The sequence below is a fragment of the Salarias fasciatus genome, chromosome 6 (genome assembly GCF_902148845.1).
Source record: "Salarias fasciatus chromosome 6, fSalaFa1.1, whole genome shotgun sequence".
Classification (NCBI taxonomy): Eukaryota; Metazoa; Chordata; class Actinopteri; order Blenniiformes; family Blenniidae; genus Salarias; species Salarias fasciatus.
In genome coordinates, this window is record NC_043750.1 from 32,521,542 (window position 1) to 32,540,274 (window position 18,733).

The 18,733-nt window shown below is 42.3% G+C and overlaps 1 protein-coding gene across 1 annotated transcript in view; it reads right to left on the bottom strand.

Annotated features, from left to right (window-relative positions):
- LOC115390827 (complement C3-like) overlaps positions 1-16,779 on the bottom strand; it is a 51,532-nt gene extending 34,753 nt beyond the window's left edge. Inside the window, exons 1-8 of the mRNA XM_030094844.1 lie at positions 16,703-16,779; positions 12,981-13,176; positions 12,744-12,906; positions 12,326-12,420; positions 6,309-6,397; positions 1,879-1,961; positions 1,700-1,787; positions 742-844 (exon numbers count right to left, since the gene is read on the bottom strand). Of these exons, the coding sequence (XP_029950704.1) occupies positions 742-844; positions 1,700-1,787; positions 1,879-1,961; positions 6,309-6,397; positions 12,326-12,420; positions 12,744-12,906; positions 12,981-13,176; positions 16,703-16,779 (894 nt within the window). The remainder of the gene's footprint in view (positions 1-741; positions 845-1,699; positions 1,788-1,878; positions 1,962-6,308; positions 6,398-12,325; positions 12,421-12,743; positions 12,907-12,980; positions 13,177-16,702) is intronic.
- Positions 16,780-18,733: the final 1,954 nt, after the last annotated feature.

The following is an 18,733-nucleotide window of genomic DNA, read 5'->3' on the forward strand; positions in this document are numbered from 1 at the left end:
CAATACATACTGTATATTTCTGTGTACAATATACATGTACATATATGTTGTTCTATTGCTGCTAAAGGGCTCTCTGCTGTACATCAGCACATCTGTACATTTGTACTTTTTATATTCCTACGCATCCTTGTATTTTTGCTGCTCTTGTGTATATATTTCTATTATTTATTGTTATTCTTATTTCTTTCTATTTACACCAAGAGTTGAGTTGTATTTTTAAATTTTGTCGTATATGCATGACGACAATAAACACATTGTATTCTATTCTATTCTGACGTCTTCAATTTTGGTGCTGCCTGGAGGTGAGCCGGGGAGGCTCTCCAGGTGGTGTGGTTGTTGTATTATGACCTACGGACATAAATAAAACACTGAGAAACTCTGTCAAGGCTGGTGTCACCATGCTGCAGCCCCCATGGAGAGACAGTGATTTGCCACAACCTGATGTTAGGTTTTATTCTATTTTCATCATGGAGGGTGCCTTCAACTAAATTTACTCTGTCCCCTAAATGCCCAAAGACTTTAAACCACCACAACAAAACTGAAAGGAAATGTACCTTAAGTGCAGACTTTCAGTTTTAATATGAGGAGGTAATGCACTGAGAATAAATGCTGAAAATTGTGAAAATGTACTAATACAGTGTCTTTATAAAGACACAGCAGAGATAGTAATGTTGCCCCACCTCAATTGAAATACCTTGATTTTATTCTGCCACATTTGGATGAGGATTAATCTGTACTTACTGGCACCCTCTGAAGAGAGCTTGGGAAGCTTTTCTTCTGTCCCTCCTGCACAACTCCAAACACCACATAAGCCGTCCCGTCCACTTCTTTACCGAACAGATACCTGAAACCACAAGAATAACACAGATCAAACCACCACAGGGACTGAAAAGGAACTTTAAAAAAAAAAAAAAAAAAAAAAAAAAAAAGCAGCGTTTCCACTGCACAGTTTTGTGTCAGGTCGGGTCGGCATGTGTTTCCATGGTACCACAAGAACTGTTACCACCTGTGACCACCAAGACCATTTTCAGCTACTGTTCCATATGTGATACCTGGAGCCATGTCTCGGATATGAGAGGGAGGGTCTTCAACAATACTTCTTGGTTTTCTCAGGAGATGCACATACCACTCTCCATCATTGGAGAGGAGGAGATTCAATGGGAACTGGATGGTGCTGTTAGATTCAGTGATGTGGATGCAAATGAACTGAAATGGTCAGTTTCATCAACAGCTTGTTGATGTTTATCAGTACAGAGTGAAATAGGGGTTACATGGGAGTCCAATCAGTCAACCTTTATTTATTGAGAGCATTAGGAAAATGTTTAAAAGTAATTAAAAAGTTACTTTTTCAGCAACGCATTACTTTTTTGGTTTCAGTAACTGAGTTACTTTTGCATGAAATAACGATTAACTATAACTATTTCAGTAACTTGCACAACACTCATCATGACACAGCCTTTCATAACCGTAAACCCACAGTGATTTAGGTCTAGTTACGCTTTTGCCGACCCAACCCACACAGATACTAGTTGCACAGTGAAAATGCAGGTAAAGATGGTCAAATGTAGCAGCAGCAGTAATAGAAGCAACACAGATTACCAATTGTGATACCAGATACCATGCTTCATTTTTTTAATATTTCACAGTTACTCCAACACTCCAGTCTCCTATCCTCCAACTCCTCTAAAGTTTGACTCACGTTGCTTTGATTTCCACAGTCAGGTCGTTGCTGTCCACGTAGAAGTAGGAGTCCTGAGGTTTGAGTTTCACCTCAAAACTGGGAAGCACTGTCAACATAAAATATTTTTCAATAGTTATTCCTTCAAAAATAAAATACATTAACTGACACTTCAACAGTGACGTTAAGAAGAGACTCACCGTATTCTTTCACCTCAAAATCTGCTGAATAGCTTTGCTGCGGATCACTTTGAAACCTTGCCACCACCTTCCACAGGCCAGGACTACACACACACAGACACACACACACACACACACACACACACACACACACACACACACACACACACACACACACACACAAAATAATTAACAGTTACCAATAACTTAACCATTACGGCCAATTTAAATCTAATGAAGTCAAAAGTGTAATACAGGAAATATTGTAATAGTACATTTTTTGAAATCAGCTTTGTGTAATACTACCATTAGGTCATTGTGACTTCCTGCTCTTTTCACCTTTCACTCGAATTTTATTCTGTCAGATCAGAAGATGATGGAGAGAAGGAAAACTGTGCCTTTACAAAATGCATTGGGAGATGATGGGAAATCAATATGCCACAGTTCGAAGGTGTTCAAGATTTTGTGGCACAGTGGGTGATGCAGGATTTTACATTGGCAGTCTGAGACCTATCTGCCTTATACGCCTTTCCCACTGGCCAAAAAACCCATTAAAGCCCGCAAATAATCGGCTCCTCATGGCATTGGGAAAGAGTTTAAACGGCATTTCAAGCCGGGTCGATCGACCCTTCAAGCGACCCGGGTTTTAATCGGCTCGGCTTGAGTGTGAAAGGCACAGCCGGGTCAACGAGGTAATTTACATGATGATGTCGATGTAGCATAGCTACGTTAGAGCACTTGTTGTTGTTTTTAGACACAGCGTGAGACTTCCTTCGTTAAGATAACCCAGCATTGACAAGATAGTGAGATCAGAAAGATTCTCTTGATCTGTGGGGAAGAGGAGATTTGTCGACAGGTAACGGGGACTGTGTTCCGCTGCAATGTTTGCCTCATCATTCTCGTTGCGCTGATGATGTCATCAAAGTGGGACATCGTCAGCGCGGCAAACCGCAGCCACACAACTAGCCTGCAGGTGATCTTGGTAGATCACCCTTGTGTGTATATGTTTGCTTATTATTGATATACTTTTGGAAATGACGTCTCTGGCATTCTCTTTGTAAGTGTGAAAAATGGACCTATGTGACCTGGATTAGTTTTTGTAACATTTTCCCTATGACCTGGAACAAAATTCCCAGGTGGCATTGTCTGCGGCATTAACTAAAAATCCACCGCCCTGCCACATTATGCAGCCGGAGTCTGAAATGTGTGGCATCTCTGCGTGGTCACTCCGAAATCATACAAGAAAACAATCGCAACAGTCATCAGATAGTCACTGATGAATGCTTGAGTTCGAACAATCTTGACCTGGGGGGTATTGCACAAAAGTAGGATAAATACATCCAGGATAAATGAAAATGCGCGGCTTGAGTAAGCCTAGTTGGTGTTTTCTCAGGTTAATCGGTTGCACGTTTGCCGAGCCAGGATGAAAAGACGTGGCTTACTCAAGCCAGGTGAGGAGCATCAGGATAAGTGCGCGTTCACGGCGTTCTTCAGAAGACCACAAGATCGATCACAGAATCACAGATTGAAAATGGAACAAGGACATGCATCTTACTTCAGGCAGAATGAGCAGCAGTGTGTGAACTACACCGCGGCTGTCGGGGGGGCTCACTTATATGGGGGGGGGGGGGGGGGGGGCAGAGCGAAGACTTTACACAAAACACATCTATTATTACAGCCTGTACGTCTGCTTTAAGTGCCGTTTAAGACATAGCGCCCCCCACGCTTCAATGGTGAGGACAAGTACTGCATGCAGGCCGGCATCTTTATTAAAGTGAAATAGTGATGCGCAAATCATCCACTACAAATGGCCTAATTCAGCATATGATCCATGATTATGATCATATAGAAATAATAATAATGAAATACAGGAAATACATAGGGGAAACAGCATTTTGCCAATATCTACCCCCCCAAAAAAATAAAAAAATAAAAATAAATTAAAAAAATAAATAAATAAAAATGTTTTCACAAATCATGTTTTCTGGGGGCCTTATGTCTCAAAGGAGATCTGAGACCCCCTCCTCCGCCCCCGTAGTTTGCACCCTGATGAGCAGGCAATGCTTCTTCAACTATATGAAGAAGTAAAACACATAATCCACAAGAAAAGCAACACGAGTGTTGTAATAAAGGAGAGGTAAAAAGCCTGGCAAGTAATAATGACCGGATCAATGCGTAATAGCGCCAACATCTACAATGAATAAACTGTACTCCACAGACACTGCCATTACAGTTCAAGGATGCGGAGCTGATGACTTTCCAAGTCCACTAATAAATACTGGTGTTTTTCTTTAATGTGGCCCATAAGGGCATGTTACTCAGGTTATGTGAAGTATTATTAAGTTCAAAGAAAATTTCAGCTCTGTGTCCATGTTATCTATTGAATCAATTCTTCTCATGCTGTGTTCTGTTTCATCCTCATCTGTCATGAAGAACAAACCTGTCCGGCCAGAAAAGAACCTGCAGTAGGTGAAAACAAAACATAAAAATATTCTGCATTCTGGTAAGTTACTTAAGTGTAGCTCAAGGAGAAATTATTAAATGAACTGATAAATTTGGTGTCTTCTGAGAAAGAATTTCTGTATGATTTTAGCCGTTAAAAAAGTGGAGTCAGAATGATGTAGGACCCTTTCACTCCTAAAGGTGGAGTTCTGAAATAGAACGATTTTCCTATTTTCAGGAGACAGCTAAGACAAAAAGATATGCTGTCTGTTATATTGTAGTCCATTTCAGTGGTGTGATACATTTAATTTTCCTGTGTTTCTCATTTTACTCATTGTGTAGCTTCAGGGTTGTTGTTTTTATTTCTTATTCTTTATTTTTTACATCAGTGCGGTTTAGTACCAATTTCATTAAGGTTTTTTTTTTTTTTTCCATTGTTTTTACAATAATTGTGAACCTTTTATTGTAGGACTTGTATTAATAAAGAAAGGATTCTGAAATGTCTGTGTTGAAAGTTATTTTGGTCTTTATATAATCTGTGCAACAAAATAATACTAAAGTCAACCAGACCCTGCAAATGCAATGACTACAGTTGTAAGATTTGGCTGCAGGATGATTAAATGATGTAATGTGTGTAAAAATCAAGGAAATGCTGTAAGCCACACCCATTTCCCACATTGTTGACAGCAGATTAATCTTATCCTAGGTAGTTGGCCTGGTGTGAAGCAGGCTAGCTGCAGAGAATAAATCACCATGGTGACTTGTCCGGGATAAACTTGGCCAGCTTTTGTGCACCCGACTTGAGGCTAACGTTGTCCAGGATAACCACAGGATCACCACAGTTTGCCGGCTTAATCCTTTATCCTGGTTTTGTGCAATACCCCCCAGGTGTGCTCTCAGGCTAATCTTGCAATATCTCTAACTGTTGCTAATAATCCACCCTTGAATCATCAATCTATACCGGATCATAGTATCCACTCTTCGGAGTTCACCTCCGGGCAGTTCTTGTCTGTCATCCAGCTGCCTGCCACCTTCTTGCCTTGGTCAAGTTTTCATGGACCTTCTAATCATCTCCACAACTGGAAGCACTCCAACCATCAGCCCGGTCGGCTCCTGACCCCGACGTCTGCTGCAACACCTCCACTGCCTGCCTTCCCGCTCCAGGCTCAGACTCGGCTCCAACTCAGCTCATGAACCCCTCTAAGCTTGCAGAGTCCGTTCCTACGTACCATTCTAGGACTTCACTCAGCCATCACCCACCATCTTTAGTGCAGCACTCAGTTCAGTTTCATCACCCTCTCTCTCAGCATCAAACTCTTTAAACTTTAAACGCCTCCAGGAAGAGCTGGAGGAAGTGTCTGTGGAAAGACAAGTCTGGGCATCCCTGCTTAGACTGCTGCCTCCACAGTGTGGTTGAAGATGGATGGATGGATGGGCATTTAATCTCCTTTTTATTTGTCCACAATATTGCATGATACATTAAGTTTTGTTGCACCTCTGAAAAAAATGGGACTCCTTTTGTTCTGTTTGGCAACTTTGTCTGCGGCAATGTATATTCATTCAACACGGGTTTCTTTTATTTAGATTTTTTATCCTATTGTGAGTGTTGTGAAACAAATTAGTGTTGTGCTTCACAATTAAAAGGACATGTTTCACAACAAGTAATATCCAATCATTTTTCCTGGTACTTTAACCACAATATGCGTTTCTTCTTATCTTGTTCTAGTCGCATGATAAAGGTTCACTGAGGATATTTTGTCATAATTTTTATTGACCCAAGCAATGCCACTTATTTCTTCTTTACTTGACTACATTTGAAATTTGACTTCATTGACAGATTACAAAACTAGTTATGTTTTGGTTCACTCACTATTCAACGTTTATTCTTGTAAAGCTAAGTTAAAAAAGCAGTCATATTGTTGTGAATGGTGTGGTTTTAGAATAAACTCAGTACCTCTTGCAACTGTTCCGTGTGAAAATGTAAATTTAGAAATTAATAAAATACTCACCTCACGGTTTCAGGGAGTTGATAATGACCAGAGTGAATGCCTGATTTCAGTGAGACTGGATCAACTTGTAAAACGATGCCATCAGGGGTCTGAGGGGAAAAATCTATCAGTCAGACATCCAGTGTAAAGATGACTTTACCTTTCATTCAGTTGAAATATACTTTGACGTGTACAGCTCAGAGACACGTCTTTTCCGAGTTACGAAAAGAAACTATTTTCTGTTCATGCACCAGGTCAGCACAGATATCCTTGTAAAGTGTTATTCCTACACTCATAACACTTAAACTCACATTTAAAGATATATTTCATAGTCTCCTTATTCCCCCCACTAAGGAGGTGAAAATAGGGATCTTAAAAGCAAAGCAGGACTGCAAATGGAAGCTGGAGAACAAGATGGCTATGAAAAATCTTGGATCTGCTTGGTCAAGCATGAAAGCCATTGCAGGCCTCCAACACTCCAAAACCAGTAGTATCATCTCATCTCTTTTGATGGTTTTGAGTCAGAATTTGAATTTGCAAATGCACTGAACTGTTTTTATACACGTTTTGATGCTTTTGATTTTAGTCAGGAAATACAGGAAGTGAGTTATGACGTACGTGACAATTAGCACTTTTTTATTTCCTTGAAGGATGTTGTAAAATCCTTCTGTTCCCTCAAACCAAACAAAAGCTATGGTCCTGATAACATCTGCGGCCACTTGTTGAAATCTTGTGCAAAGGAACTGAGCTCTATTTTTCAGCACCTTTTTCATCAGTCTCTAAAGAGGCAGCATGTGCCAAGAGTCTGGAAGGATGCTGTTGTCATCCCTGCCCCAAAAAGTAGTTTTCCTAAAACCCTGAATGACTTCAGACCAATCGTGTTGATATCGATTGTAATGAAATGTTTTGAGAAAATTGTTAAATCTGAAATTCTGAAGAATACTGAGCATGACCTTGATCCCATGCAGTTCGCTTATAGATCTAACATAGGGGATGCTACATTTACCTCAATTACATTTGCTTTTTAAACATTTGGAGGGAATAGGAACACATTCAAGACTTTTATTTACTGTTTTTTCTTCTGTTTTCAATACGATCCAACCTCATGTTTTAGCCTCAAGACTTTTGGACCATTTTAACATAAGTCACAATCTTGTGGGGTGGATTCTGAACTTTTTAACTGACAGGACACAGAAAGTGAGAGTGAATGGAACTGTCTCGGATCATGTTACATCCTGCAGATGAAGGAGCGGCATTACTGCAGCGGGAATTGAATATTCGTCGGAAGATTATTTACAGACCGCGCATAGATGTTTTGGCGTTTCCGGACAGTTATCTTTTGGAACGGTACCGCTTCACGTCTCAATCCATACGCTACATTTCACAATCTTTTCCGTCCATACATTTGCAACATAATCAACCGTAGTCGCGCACTCACATCCCAGCGGATATTGTGTGTTACGTTGCAGTTCTTCAAATGGGAGTTTTTTTATAAAACACTGGAGATGCAGAGCACTTAGGAGTTTAAATCACCCCCATCATTACCACCACAGCAAATAAAACATATGACACAAATTTTAATTTTGTCTTCTTTATTTCCTACAAATAAAATAACAAGTTTAGTTCATGTTCCAATAGTGAACATAATTCACCTGTGACCATGAACCCACCTGCAATTTGTGCTCCAGTATCTCAATTTCCAATTTCGTCTTCTTCATCTGGAGGTCCAGATGCTGCTGTTCTTTATGGGATTTCTCTATTTTGTTAAGTAAGTGGATTTTGTACATTTCTTTGACTGGTAACTGGGAATACATAGAGGACATTAAATTATACAGCTGTAACATGAATTGAATGAAATGAACCTCTGGTGTTTACTGAACATCATCTCACAGTGTTGGTCTGTGATGTGGAAGTTGAGAGACCATCCTGCTGCTGACCAGCCATGATCTGTTAAAAAGGATGACAATGTTGAATATTTCAGTGTCGGCTAAATGTCAAGCTCTATGTTCCACAGGAGTATTCAGAATTTTAATGGGAAGAGAACAATCAGTAACGTACCTCTATATGACTTTCTGGATCCTCTGTGAAGGCAGCAGACACGGTTTTATCCTCCTCATCCTAGATAAATGACATCTTTCAGTATAATTTGCGTATATTTTTCCAAACTAACATTTGGCAAAAATATTTTGAGTATTTCCTCCTGACAGTTTCAGGTTGGTTGTAGCATGAAGGGGCTCCAGCAGGCAGATAGAACCTTCACAATCTGGGCCAAAAGAAGAAAAGACATGAAAGACAAAATAAATATTTGTATCATTAACATTTTCAAAATATTATACTCACGCGCACACACACATTTTATAAACCCACTTTTGTCCAGGGGGGTGCCCTCAGTGGACGAGCTCCCTCCAGGGATTCCCTCAGCTGCTGGTCTTCCCATATTCTGGCTTAGGGCCAGCTCCTCTGCCTCCATTAAAGGTGGTGGTGCGGGCCCCCACTGGTTTTACAGGCCTGGGCTTTTTTTCTGTTGGCTGTTAGTTTAAATAGGATTAATTATTTAACATAACATGATGTAGATTTGTGACATAAAACAACTGCACAGTCCATTAGCCACTTCATATTTCTGCTACTTTACAATGTTAAACATGCTTAAAATGATGTGCCTCAATGAGATTATGCCGAGGTCTTACCTGTTTGAACAATGTTTTTATATTTCATCTTTAGCTGCTGCCATGTGCGCTTCTTCTCCACGGAATTACAGCTAAACGAAATACCTTAACTGGTGACCATTCAAACAGTTTCCCTGTAATAATATTTAATATTCAATAATTTTCTGATATAAAGGACTTCATTTAAACTTACGCATTGACACGGGCAGCAATTTTCTGCCACGGCATCTCCCTCTCTTTCGCTGCTGCAGCGGTGTTGCATTTTTTTCAGAAAATGTGTTCCAGCTTCCATATGTCGCTCTCCGCTTCTCTGTTGCCATGGTGACTCGTCGAATCTGTGGTCTATTAATACTGGTTTTTTATAGTTGTCGTGCACGTGCTAAACTCCAGGTGAAACTACTTGAAGTTGAGTAATCAACTCAAATCAGCTGTTGTGTAACCGAAAACCCAGATCAACACAGAGTTCAGGATTTCACTCAGAGTTTTTTCAACCTGCTTGGTGAAATAGACCCCAGGCTGTGGCAGGGATTATTGGAGCTGCTAACATCGTATCAGCTGCCAGGATGAACGGGGCTGTTGTAATGGTTGTGACCGAGGAGGAAACAGCAAACACCGTCGTCTCAGCTCGTGTGGTGATCAGAGACCTGCCGGTTCCTGTCTTGCCTCTGACCACACCAGCTAAAACAGTCATCCTGGGCAACGTTCCTCCATACATCACAGACGTGGACATTATTAACGCCCTGTCCAGGTTTGGAAAGGTGGTGTCTCCTCTGAGGAAGCTGTCCTCTGGTTGCAAAGACCCTGAATTCCGTCACATTGTGAGCTACAGAAGACAGCTCTTCATGGTGTTGAAGAATAACAACCAGGAATTAAACCTGAGCTTGTTCGGCACCATGGAGGGCTTCGACTACACCCTGTTCGTCACTACAGACAACATGAGATGCTTCAGGTGTGGACAGAAGGGACACCAACGGAGGACCTGTCCTGAGGGGGACACTGCTGGAGGAGGTGACAGAGGAGAGAGGAGTGGAGCGGAGGAGGAGGCTGCTGGAGGAGGTGACGGAGGAGGAGGTGGTGAAGAGGGAGAGAAGAGCAGTGGTGGAGGTGACGGAGAGGAAAGCGGTGGAGGCGGCGAAGACGACAGGAGTGGAGGAGGAGGTGAACAGGAAGAACAGCGTGGAGAGAGGACTGGAGCAGAAGAAAGAGGTGGAGGAGGTGAAGGCAAGGATGGAGAGCAGACTGTTGGAGGTGGAGCAGAGGTGGAGCAGCCTCTCTCTCAGGAGGATCCTGTGGGTGGAGCTTCTGGTGTGGACTCTCAGGAAGGTGGAGTTCTGACTGGAGGCCAGGAGGAGTCAGAGCAACCTGTGACCGATGGAGTGAGGGTGGATGTGGAGATGGAGGAGGAGGACAGCAGCAGCAGGATGGTGCTGCGAGACAAACGGAAACAGAAAGAAGTGGGTGGAGCTAAAGAAAAGAGGGTCAAGTCGAATAAAAGGAAGTTGGTGAGTTCCCAGGAGACTGGGACTGATCAGAGTTCAGCTGAAGAGGGTGAGGGAGGGACAAGAGACTCTCTGGAGGAAGGTGGAGATTATCACTGGGACTTAACAGCCGAGGAGGTCCAGGAGGGAGCTTATGGGACAACAGCAATGAAGAGTTTCTTGGAAAAAACCAAGAATAAAAAAGGTGTTAAGGTGGAGGACTACTTTTCAGATCTGGAAGATTTTGTTTATGTTAGTAAAGTCAACATAAAGTACAATGGAAGCAGGGAGCTGACGGATCGTGAGAAATACAGACTGAAAAGACTGGTGCAGAAAGTGAAAAAAGAGCTGAAAGAGCAGAAAGAATAGGAGTTCCCATGACTCTTTTTTTCCATGTAGAGGGCTCTGTTTGCTGGGACTGATGGGGGCTTTAAACCATGCAGGGAGTCTGTCACTGATCTTGATATGAGAATTGCTTTAACAACTTGTGAACATGAGAATGGTGATGGAAATGTAAAGGATTATTTGAAATGTGAATAAAGTGTGTTTTTAAAGTCTCTCTCTCTCTCTCTCTCTCTCTATGTGTGTGTGTGTGTGCAAACTGATCGATGGTGCGGTTTTTGCTCTTTTTTTATGACTGTCTTTATTGTTCAGCCCTTTGTGTTGTTTTTATAAATATGAAAAGTGCTTTTACAAATAAAGATTGAGATTGAGATGGCTCCGCCTGCCGCCATCGCTGCTCTGTATTTAGCATGGAAATGTCAGCGTCGGCTGTGGGCGAGGCGCCAACATCGCTTCTGGATGCATGCTGCCCTACGGAGGCGGTCTGACCTCGGTGAGTTCCACCGTCTTCTGCAGGAGCTTTACCCGGACGGCCGCTTCCAGCGCTACTTCAGGCTGACGCCCAGTTTCCACCAGAAGCGGTGAACAAATGAAATCACGCCGCAAGCCGCTCGCCGCAAGCCGCTCGCCTTGGCATCATGCCAACTGCTTTGCGTGGTCGGAGCCCTGCATGCCCTACGTCAGCATGTCTGTGACGACCTCCACACAGATAGGTTGTCCTGGCGCGAATTTGCTTGAAAAGTTCAATTATTTCAACTCAAGCGACAAGCGTCAAGCGATGAAGTGGCGGGTGGCAGCGAGTGGCAGTACAAGCTGACGGGCGCGCAAATTTTTCGCTGGTAATGCTCGCAGCCGGCCACCCCACACGTCATCGGTTGCCGTCCGCCGCCCGCCGCTCAAGATTGAGCGACAATCGCGTCATTACATTGACTTTGCAGGAAATCTCACTGCACGAAAAATTTGCATCGCGTCCGGTGGAAGCACAGCGTAACGGTGAATTTCAGCTGCTCCCTTCCGGTCGGAGGTTCAGGGTACCCGCCTGTAAAACTAAACGTCATGCAAACAGATTTGTACCAGCAGCAATTTGTGCTTTAAACAAATGAGAGGAACTGAAATATAACTAATAAAGTTACTTTTTGAATGTCTTCTCTCATCTTAATCTCAAGGATGGCACATTCTTATCTAGCGGGGTCTGATATATTTTCAGCCATTTCTATTTTATTAGTTATTTATGCTTTTACTTCGGGGCTATCTCCTTTGTTCTTTTAGCCATAGCACTGTCGTCACTTTGTCTTGTCTTGTGTTGTTTTCAGGTGTGTTACAAAATGGGAAAAGTCACTCACTGTAAACTGAATTTACCTAAAGATACAAGAAATATTTTGAATCTTGAATCTTAATAAAATGTTTGTCATTACAAACCTTAAATAAAAGTAATCAAACAGCTCAACGTTTAAATGTTCCATCTTATGTGAAATGTAATTTTATGTTTGCGCTACATCCTCTAAATGTTTTCAGTTGCACATTGGCATTGGTTAAAAATGAGACACATTACCACAATCTCAATGGCGATAGAGGCTTCAGATTTAGTTTGTGGATCCCTCTCCACAGGCTCCATCTGGGGCGTCACAACAAACATCCTGTAATGAACTGTGACGAGAGGGAAAAAAAAAGGAGAATTCATTTGTGGAAGGGACAACCAGTGAGTTTATACGTCGGGTATACCTTTGATAGCCCTGTCTTAAAGTGCACAGAGCTTTACAGCTGTGAAATAAACTTTACTGCAAAGCCTTGAGAGCAACAACAGGTGATGAATAAAATATTTAAAAGATCTCCTTGGATCCAAAATCTATTAATAACAATTCAAAATCTAGCATTCAGACAGAAAAATATTTTGAATGGTTATTGTAGCTATAATTCATATTGTTAATAAAAGCAGGTATCATCCCATTTCAGTGGCATTTGAGACTTACCTTTGCTGTTGGGGGTGTAGAGGGTCTTGTCTGTCTGGATGAAGATGTATCCAGATTGGAAGGAAACTAAGACCACCTTCTCCAGTAGTCGATCATCAAACTGAGCTTGCAGGTAAACGTACTGCTTCTCGTTGGGATCCTTTTTGAATTTTGCACCCGTGATCTGAAACAACAGACAGTGAGAAAAACGAGGGACCTTTATGAGAACCATTTCTGCATTATGAATAATTCCCTCACCTTGACTTGTCCAAACATTTGGTAGTTATTGGCACTGGTGAGAGTCACAGACGTGGAGTCGAGGGTTTCAGTTTTGGTTGAGTGGTTCATCACGTTGATTTGGACCTTGATGTCTCCTCCGGTGCAGTCCTGACACTCCACAAAAATGTTTTCTGTTGTTTCAACTCTCAACAGGTTAGGGGCAGACATGACTTTGCTGCAGAGAGGAGAGAGGGCAGAAAAATCAAGCCAATGCTGCTCTTTAGTGTTCTCTTGAACCATGTAGGACTTTCTACTAGAATGTAGAAAAGATTTGGAATTTGATTGCTGGAAGTTATAAAACTTTTTTAATGACAGTCCAGGTCACTCAAATTAATAAAGTTTACATGCTAATAGCATATACGGGTATATCTAAAAAAATTTGAATATCATGAAAATAATAATAATGCATTGGTTTTATATAGTGCTTTTCTGGCCACTCAAAGACACTTTACATTGCATTATTCATTCCATACTGGGTGGTGGTAAGCTACTATTGTAGCCACAGCTGCCCTGGGGTAGACTGACGGAAGCGAGGCTGCCAATCTGCGCCACCGGCCCCTCCAACCACCACCAACCATTCACTCTCACACTTCATTCATACTTAGGCAAGGTGGGTGAAGTGTCTTGCCCAAGGACACAACGACAGTTTTACGCCTGCGGGAGCAGGGATCGAACCACCAACCTTCCAGTTATGAGATGACCTGCTCTACCATCTGAGCTACTCATGTCACAAAGTCAAACCATGTGATAGCCTATAGCTTCAAGACAAAGACTGAAATATTTCAAGCCTGTACTTCTTGAAATTTTGATGATGATGATGACTTACAAATAATGAAAACCCAAAATTTAATGTCTCATCCAGTTAGAATATTACATAACCGATAAAAAAGGACATTTTAAGCAACGATGTAAGACTTCTTATGTTCATTTCTATGCAATCAATACTTGGTTTCACCTCCTTTTGCATGAATTACTGCAGTAAGTGGTCCAAAGTCCTTTTTTCAGATGAAAGTAAATTTTGCTTTTTGGAAATCAAGGTCCCAGAGTCTGAAGGAGAAGAGAAGCGGATCATTGAAGTCCAATGTGAGGTTTCTGAACCTGTGATGATTTGGGCTGCTTGCCATGTCATCTGCTGGTTTCGGTCCACTGTGATTTCTGAAGTCTGAAGTCAAGATATCTACCAGGAAATTTAACAGCACTTCATGCTTACTTTTGTTGGCAAGCTGTATAGAGATACTGATTTAACTTTCCAGCAGGACTTGGCATCTGCCCACACTGCCAAAGGTCCCAAAAGCTGGTTCAATGGCCATGGTGTTACTGTGCTTGATTGGCCAGCAAATTGTCCTGACCTCAACCCCATAGAGCAGTGTTTCCCAATCCTACGTCCTCAGGGCCCTCCATCCAGCATGTTTGAGATGTTTCCCGCTTCCAACGCAATTTGCATAGCTTGATGACTAGCATATCATTTTAATCAAGAACGTTGGAAGAGGAAAACATAGAAAACATGCAAGACAGGGGGCCCTAAGGACCAGGATTGGGAAACACTGTCATAGGGAATCCATGGGGTATTGTGAAGAAGAAGATAAAAGACATCAAAACCCAACAATGCAGATGACCTGAAGGCTGCTATTAAAGCAACCTGGGCTTCTCTTGTGCCTGAGCAGTGACACAGGTTAATCACCTCAATGCCAGGACTGATGCAGTAGTAATTCATCCAAAAAAGGAGACCCAACCCAGTATATTTATTTATTTATTCATTTATTGTATTTATCTTATGTAATATTGTAATTTACAGAAATATTCAACTTTGGGGTTTCATTATCTGTAAAGCCATCGTCATCGTCGTCATCAAAATTTCAAGATATAAAGGCTTGAAATATTTCACTCTGTGTCATGAGCCTGCATCATATATGGGTTTCAATTTTTGAAATGAGTGACAAAAAGCATTTAACATTTTCATCATTTTCTAATTTTATGAGATATACGAGCTGTATTTGCGCAAATGAGGGTCCTGAGCTGCTGCCTGGAAACAATAAGTGATCAACTGATGACCTTGATAAACGTCCAGCAGAGGATCAATTCAAACTGATCATGCACTTGTGTGCGAACCATTTTTTTTGGCACCGTATGAAAAAAAGTCCATTCCCTTGACTCAGATTACACAAACTGGCTCATGACAAGACACAGGTTACTTGAAAACAACTGTGTATTAAGAGATACCATTGAGAGTGGTTCATCAACATCAGGGTTTGGAGGGTTGAAAATTTAATCCAGTACAATTACAAGTCACTCATCAAAAAATGTAACAAGTAACTTACTCTAATTACTTCAATGAAAAAAGTAATGTACCAGATCACTATTAGTTACTTTTAGATTACTTTACCAGCAAACATAAAATCAAAGACCAAGACAAATACCGTATTGGCCCAAATATAAGACAACTCCGATTATAACACGACCCCTATTTTTCAAGGATCATTTTGTGAAAAAAAAAAAAAAATGCTGAAGACAATAAAGTCACTCATAAAACAACTTTTTGTTATACAACTATTATAAACTCAAAAACTCACAACTGAGATAACATTTCACGAGATATAAAATGAAAAAAATATTACTACAGTATTCTCTTTCTCAAAATAAGCAACAAATAAGAAGCCTCAAGGGGTCAAAACTGCATAAATGATGTAAATAACTTTCCAGTTCCTTTAGCTGAGTTCTGGTGGTGGACATTCCGTCTTTCCGTTTTTCAGTGACGTATTCACTCACCCTTCTATCAGTCTCTCTGAAGCGTCGCTCTTGGGACCACGGATGCACGGAAAGCTTTTCTCATAGTGTTAGCATCTGTAGGCGTTTTTTCTGTGCTCTCCAATAAGAACGAGGCGCTCTGCGACACCATATCTCCTGGCAGCTTGGCAGTTGTTTGATGACTCTGCTGCGTTGATCACCATCAGTTTAAAGTTGGTATCATAACTTCACCTCTGTTGTTTGCTCAGTTGTCCAGCGTTCGAGCCCCTTTGTTCCAGATGATCCGCCATTTTTCATCAGATCATTTGATCTAATTTCATCACTCCACTCGCTCTCTGGTCAGTGATACTTTGGCTCCATCTAGTGGCGCGGATGGGTATTGACCATCTACCGTAAGTCCGCGATTATAGCACGACCCCACTTTTAGGATGCAATTTCTGGAAAAAAACATCATCTCATATTCGGGCCAATACGGTACAGTGTGTCATCCACCCAGTGTATTGACTGCTCTTAGACACACTCTGTCTGTTGTTTATATATTTATGGTGGTGTTGAGGTTTGCGCCATAAACTGCTGTAAAGTCTCACAATGTCTGCTTGTAGCGCACTTGTCTGTTGTAATTCTGGTATATTCAGTCTGATTTTCAAAAGTAATCCTGCTCAGTAACCCATGTTTTTGTCAGATATATCTGTAATGAGATTACATATTCATAATGTACTCTAACAGATGACAGTTACTTTTTTGTGTCCTAATTACCTAACGCCGTTGCATGCAATCCACTGATCCCCAACCCTGATCAACATATCACATTTCTTGCTTTCTACTATGTCTTGAGTTTTTTGACAGTACTTTACTTCAGGACGATGTCAGCAGTTGTATTTCAGTACACAGTTTGAGTCCTCTGCCCAGTCTACCATCAAACAGAACGTTAAAGAAGCTGCAGCACGTCTACTCACAGCGGAGCTCCATCAGTCAAAGCCGTGAGAGAGGCAAAGGCCAGAGAGGCCAGCAGCAGCAGCAGAGTCTTCCTCATCCTCCGTCTCCTGATCCTGTTCTGTCCCGTCCTAGAGCAGCTCCTTCCTTTCATCCAGCCAGCTCTCTCCTCCCGCCTCCTCCATATTCCTCCCAAAAACATCTCTCAGTGCAAACACAGGGACACCTGATTTCCCAGCAGCTGTAGGGAAACATTATTGGCACTCTGAGAAAGATAAACATGACAAAATCAATGATGGGTCTAAAGCAGGGGGCGGTGATGTTGATTTGAAAAAGAGTCTCATTGGAACCCATTCAGAAATGTCAATTTTCAGAGTGCAAATAAACATATTAACCCTTTAAGCTCGGGGCCATTTTCGCCAAAAAGTTCAACTAAAGACGTACCCAAAGTAAACTGAATGCTGTTCATGAATTGTTTGGAGTACATGCATGGTTGGGGTCTCATTTGAAAGCTGACAACCTGTATTTTCACCCAGTGCAGAATTACTCTAGGTGCTACTGGTACAGATTTATTTATGTTGTAGCACACTGAATGAGGATGAATTTCATTCTCGCCTGAATTTTTTCCCTCATAAAACACCTGGAAATAAGTATGGCAGCACTGTAATAGCTTGAAAACACAATTTTGCTAAAGCCTGGGGTCTTACATAGTTCAGGTCAAAATGTCAGAGCAGTAACCACAGCGCGCAGCAGGAAGTTCAGCTTGCTTTGGTCAGTACCCCTGAACAGTTTCCAAGACAGTGGTCTATCGAGTGTCCTGTCCCACTGCATCCAGCGTGCCTGGGAACCCAACACTGCCACTTTAATTCTTCTTTAATTCTTCTTCAGCTGTCTCCCGCATCCTTTGCACCACCAAGTCCCTTCTGTCTTGTGTGTTGCTTTTCGACCAGCTCTTGGCACTATAGTTGCCAAGCCCAAGCTGTCCCCAACACACAGTGCCCATGATTTCTTGATACCTCCGGTAGGCTTCTGCTTGCTTCACTGTTTCAAGCGGTTTCCACTTCCTGCCGCAGTTAATGGCAGTGCTTGAATGCCTGGCTTTTGTGTCCCTGGAGACCAGAGGTGTCAAGAAAGTACTTTCCCATGCCATGTTTTTGTTGTGCCCAGTCAGTTAACAAAGGGCTGGGCTGATTTGAATCACCTGCAACAAACAGTTCTGGGCCCAGGTGATCACAATCAGCCCAGCTCTTCGAGAACTGACTGGGTACATGGAAAACATGGCATGGGAAAGTACTTTCTTGACACTTCTGCTGGAGACTAAAAGCTTGCACACAGACCAAGGAGCATGGTAACCGGAGTACTGAAGACTTGCTGTAGAGGTTGACTAAGCTGAATGCTGGAGGGACGCCCATTGCTTCTAATCTAGTCATAGGGAAGTCGTAGAGCAGAAACGGCCACTGGAGTCTTGTTATGATGCCATGCTGGAAGCACCACACCTTAAACCTGCCCAACAGCGGACACTTATCGATTCTCCTCAGTCACTCCCTTAGTTGAGCTGAGGTGTACTCGAGGTTCCCCCTGTCCTTCAGAGTGCTGTTATGGCACTCTCTTTCCCAAGCATTGGATTCGTTCCTTCTGAATGGTTGGAATCTCCGACCCCTGGATGCTGAAGGTGTTATTTGACAGACTTCCATTCAGAAGGCACCTGGATTTGCCAGGCTTGAACTGCATGCGGGCCCAGGTGGCCATCTTCTCCGGTGAACCCAGGACCCATCGCGTCCCGAGAATGGATGGGGTCATCACGGTGATGTCGTCCATGAATGTTTTGCAGGCTATATGTCTTATTCCATCGCCTGCCGTTGGTCCTTTACACTGTGACTCTCCGGCTTTGAGTGGCAGGTTTATAGCTGCCACAAACAGGGAAACTGATATGGTGTAACAGGGCCGGGTCTACGCAGGGGCAAGAGGGCAAAATCCCCCAAAATATATTAGCACGAGCACGCACCGCACCATCCTCACTCCAACACCCCCACCCCCACCCCCCACCCCCATGT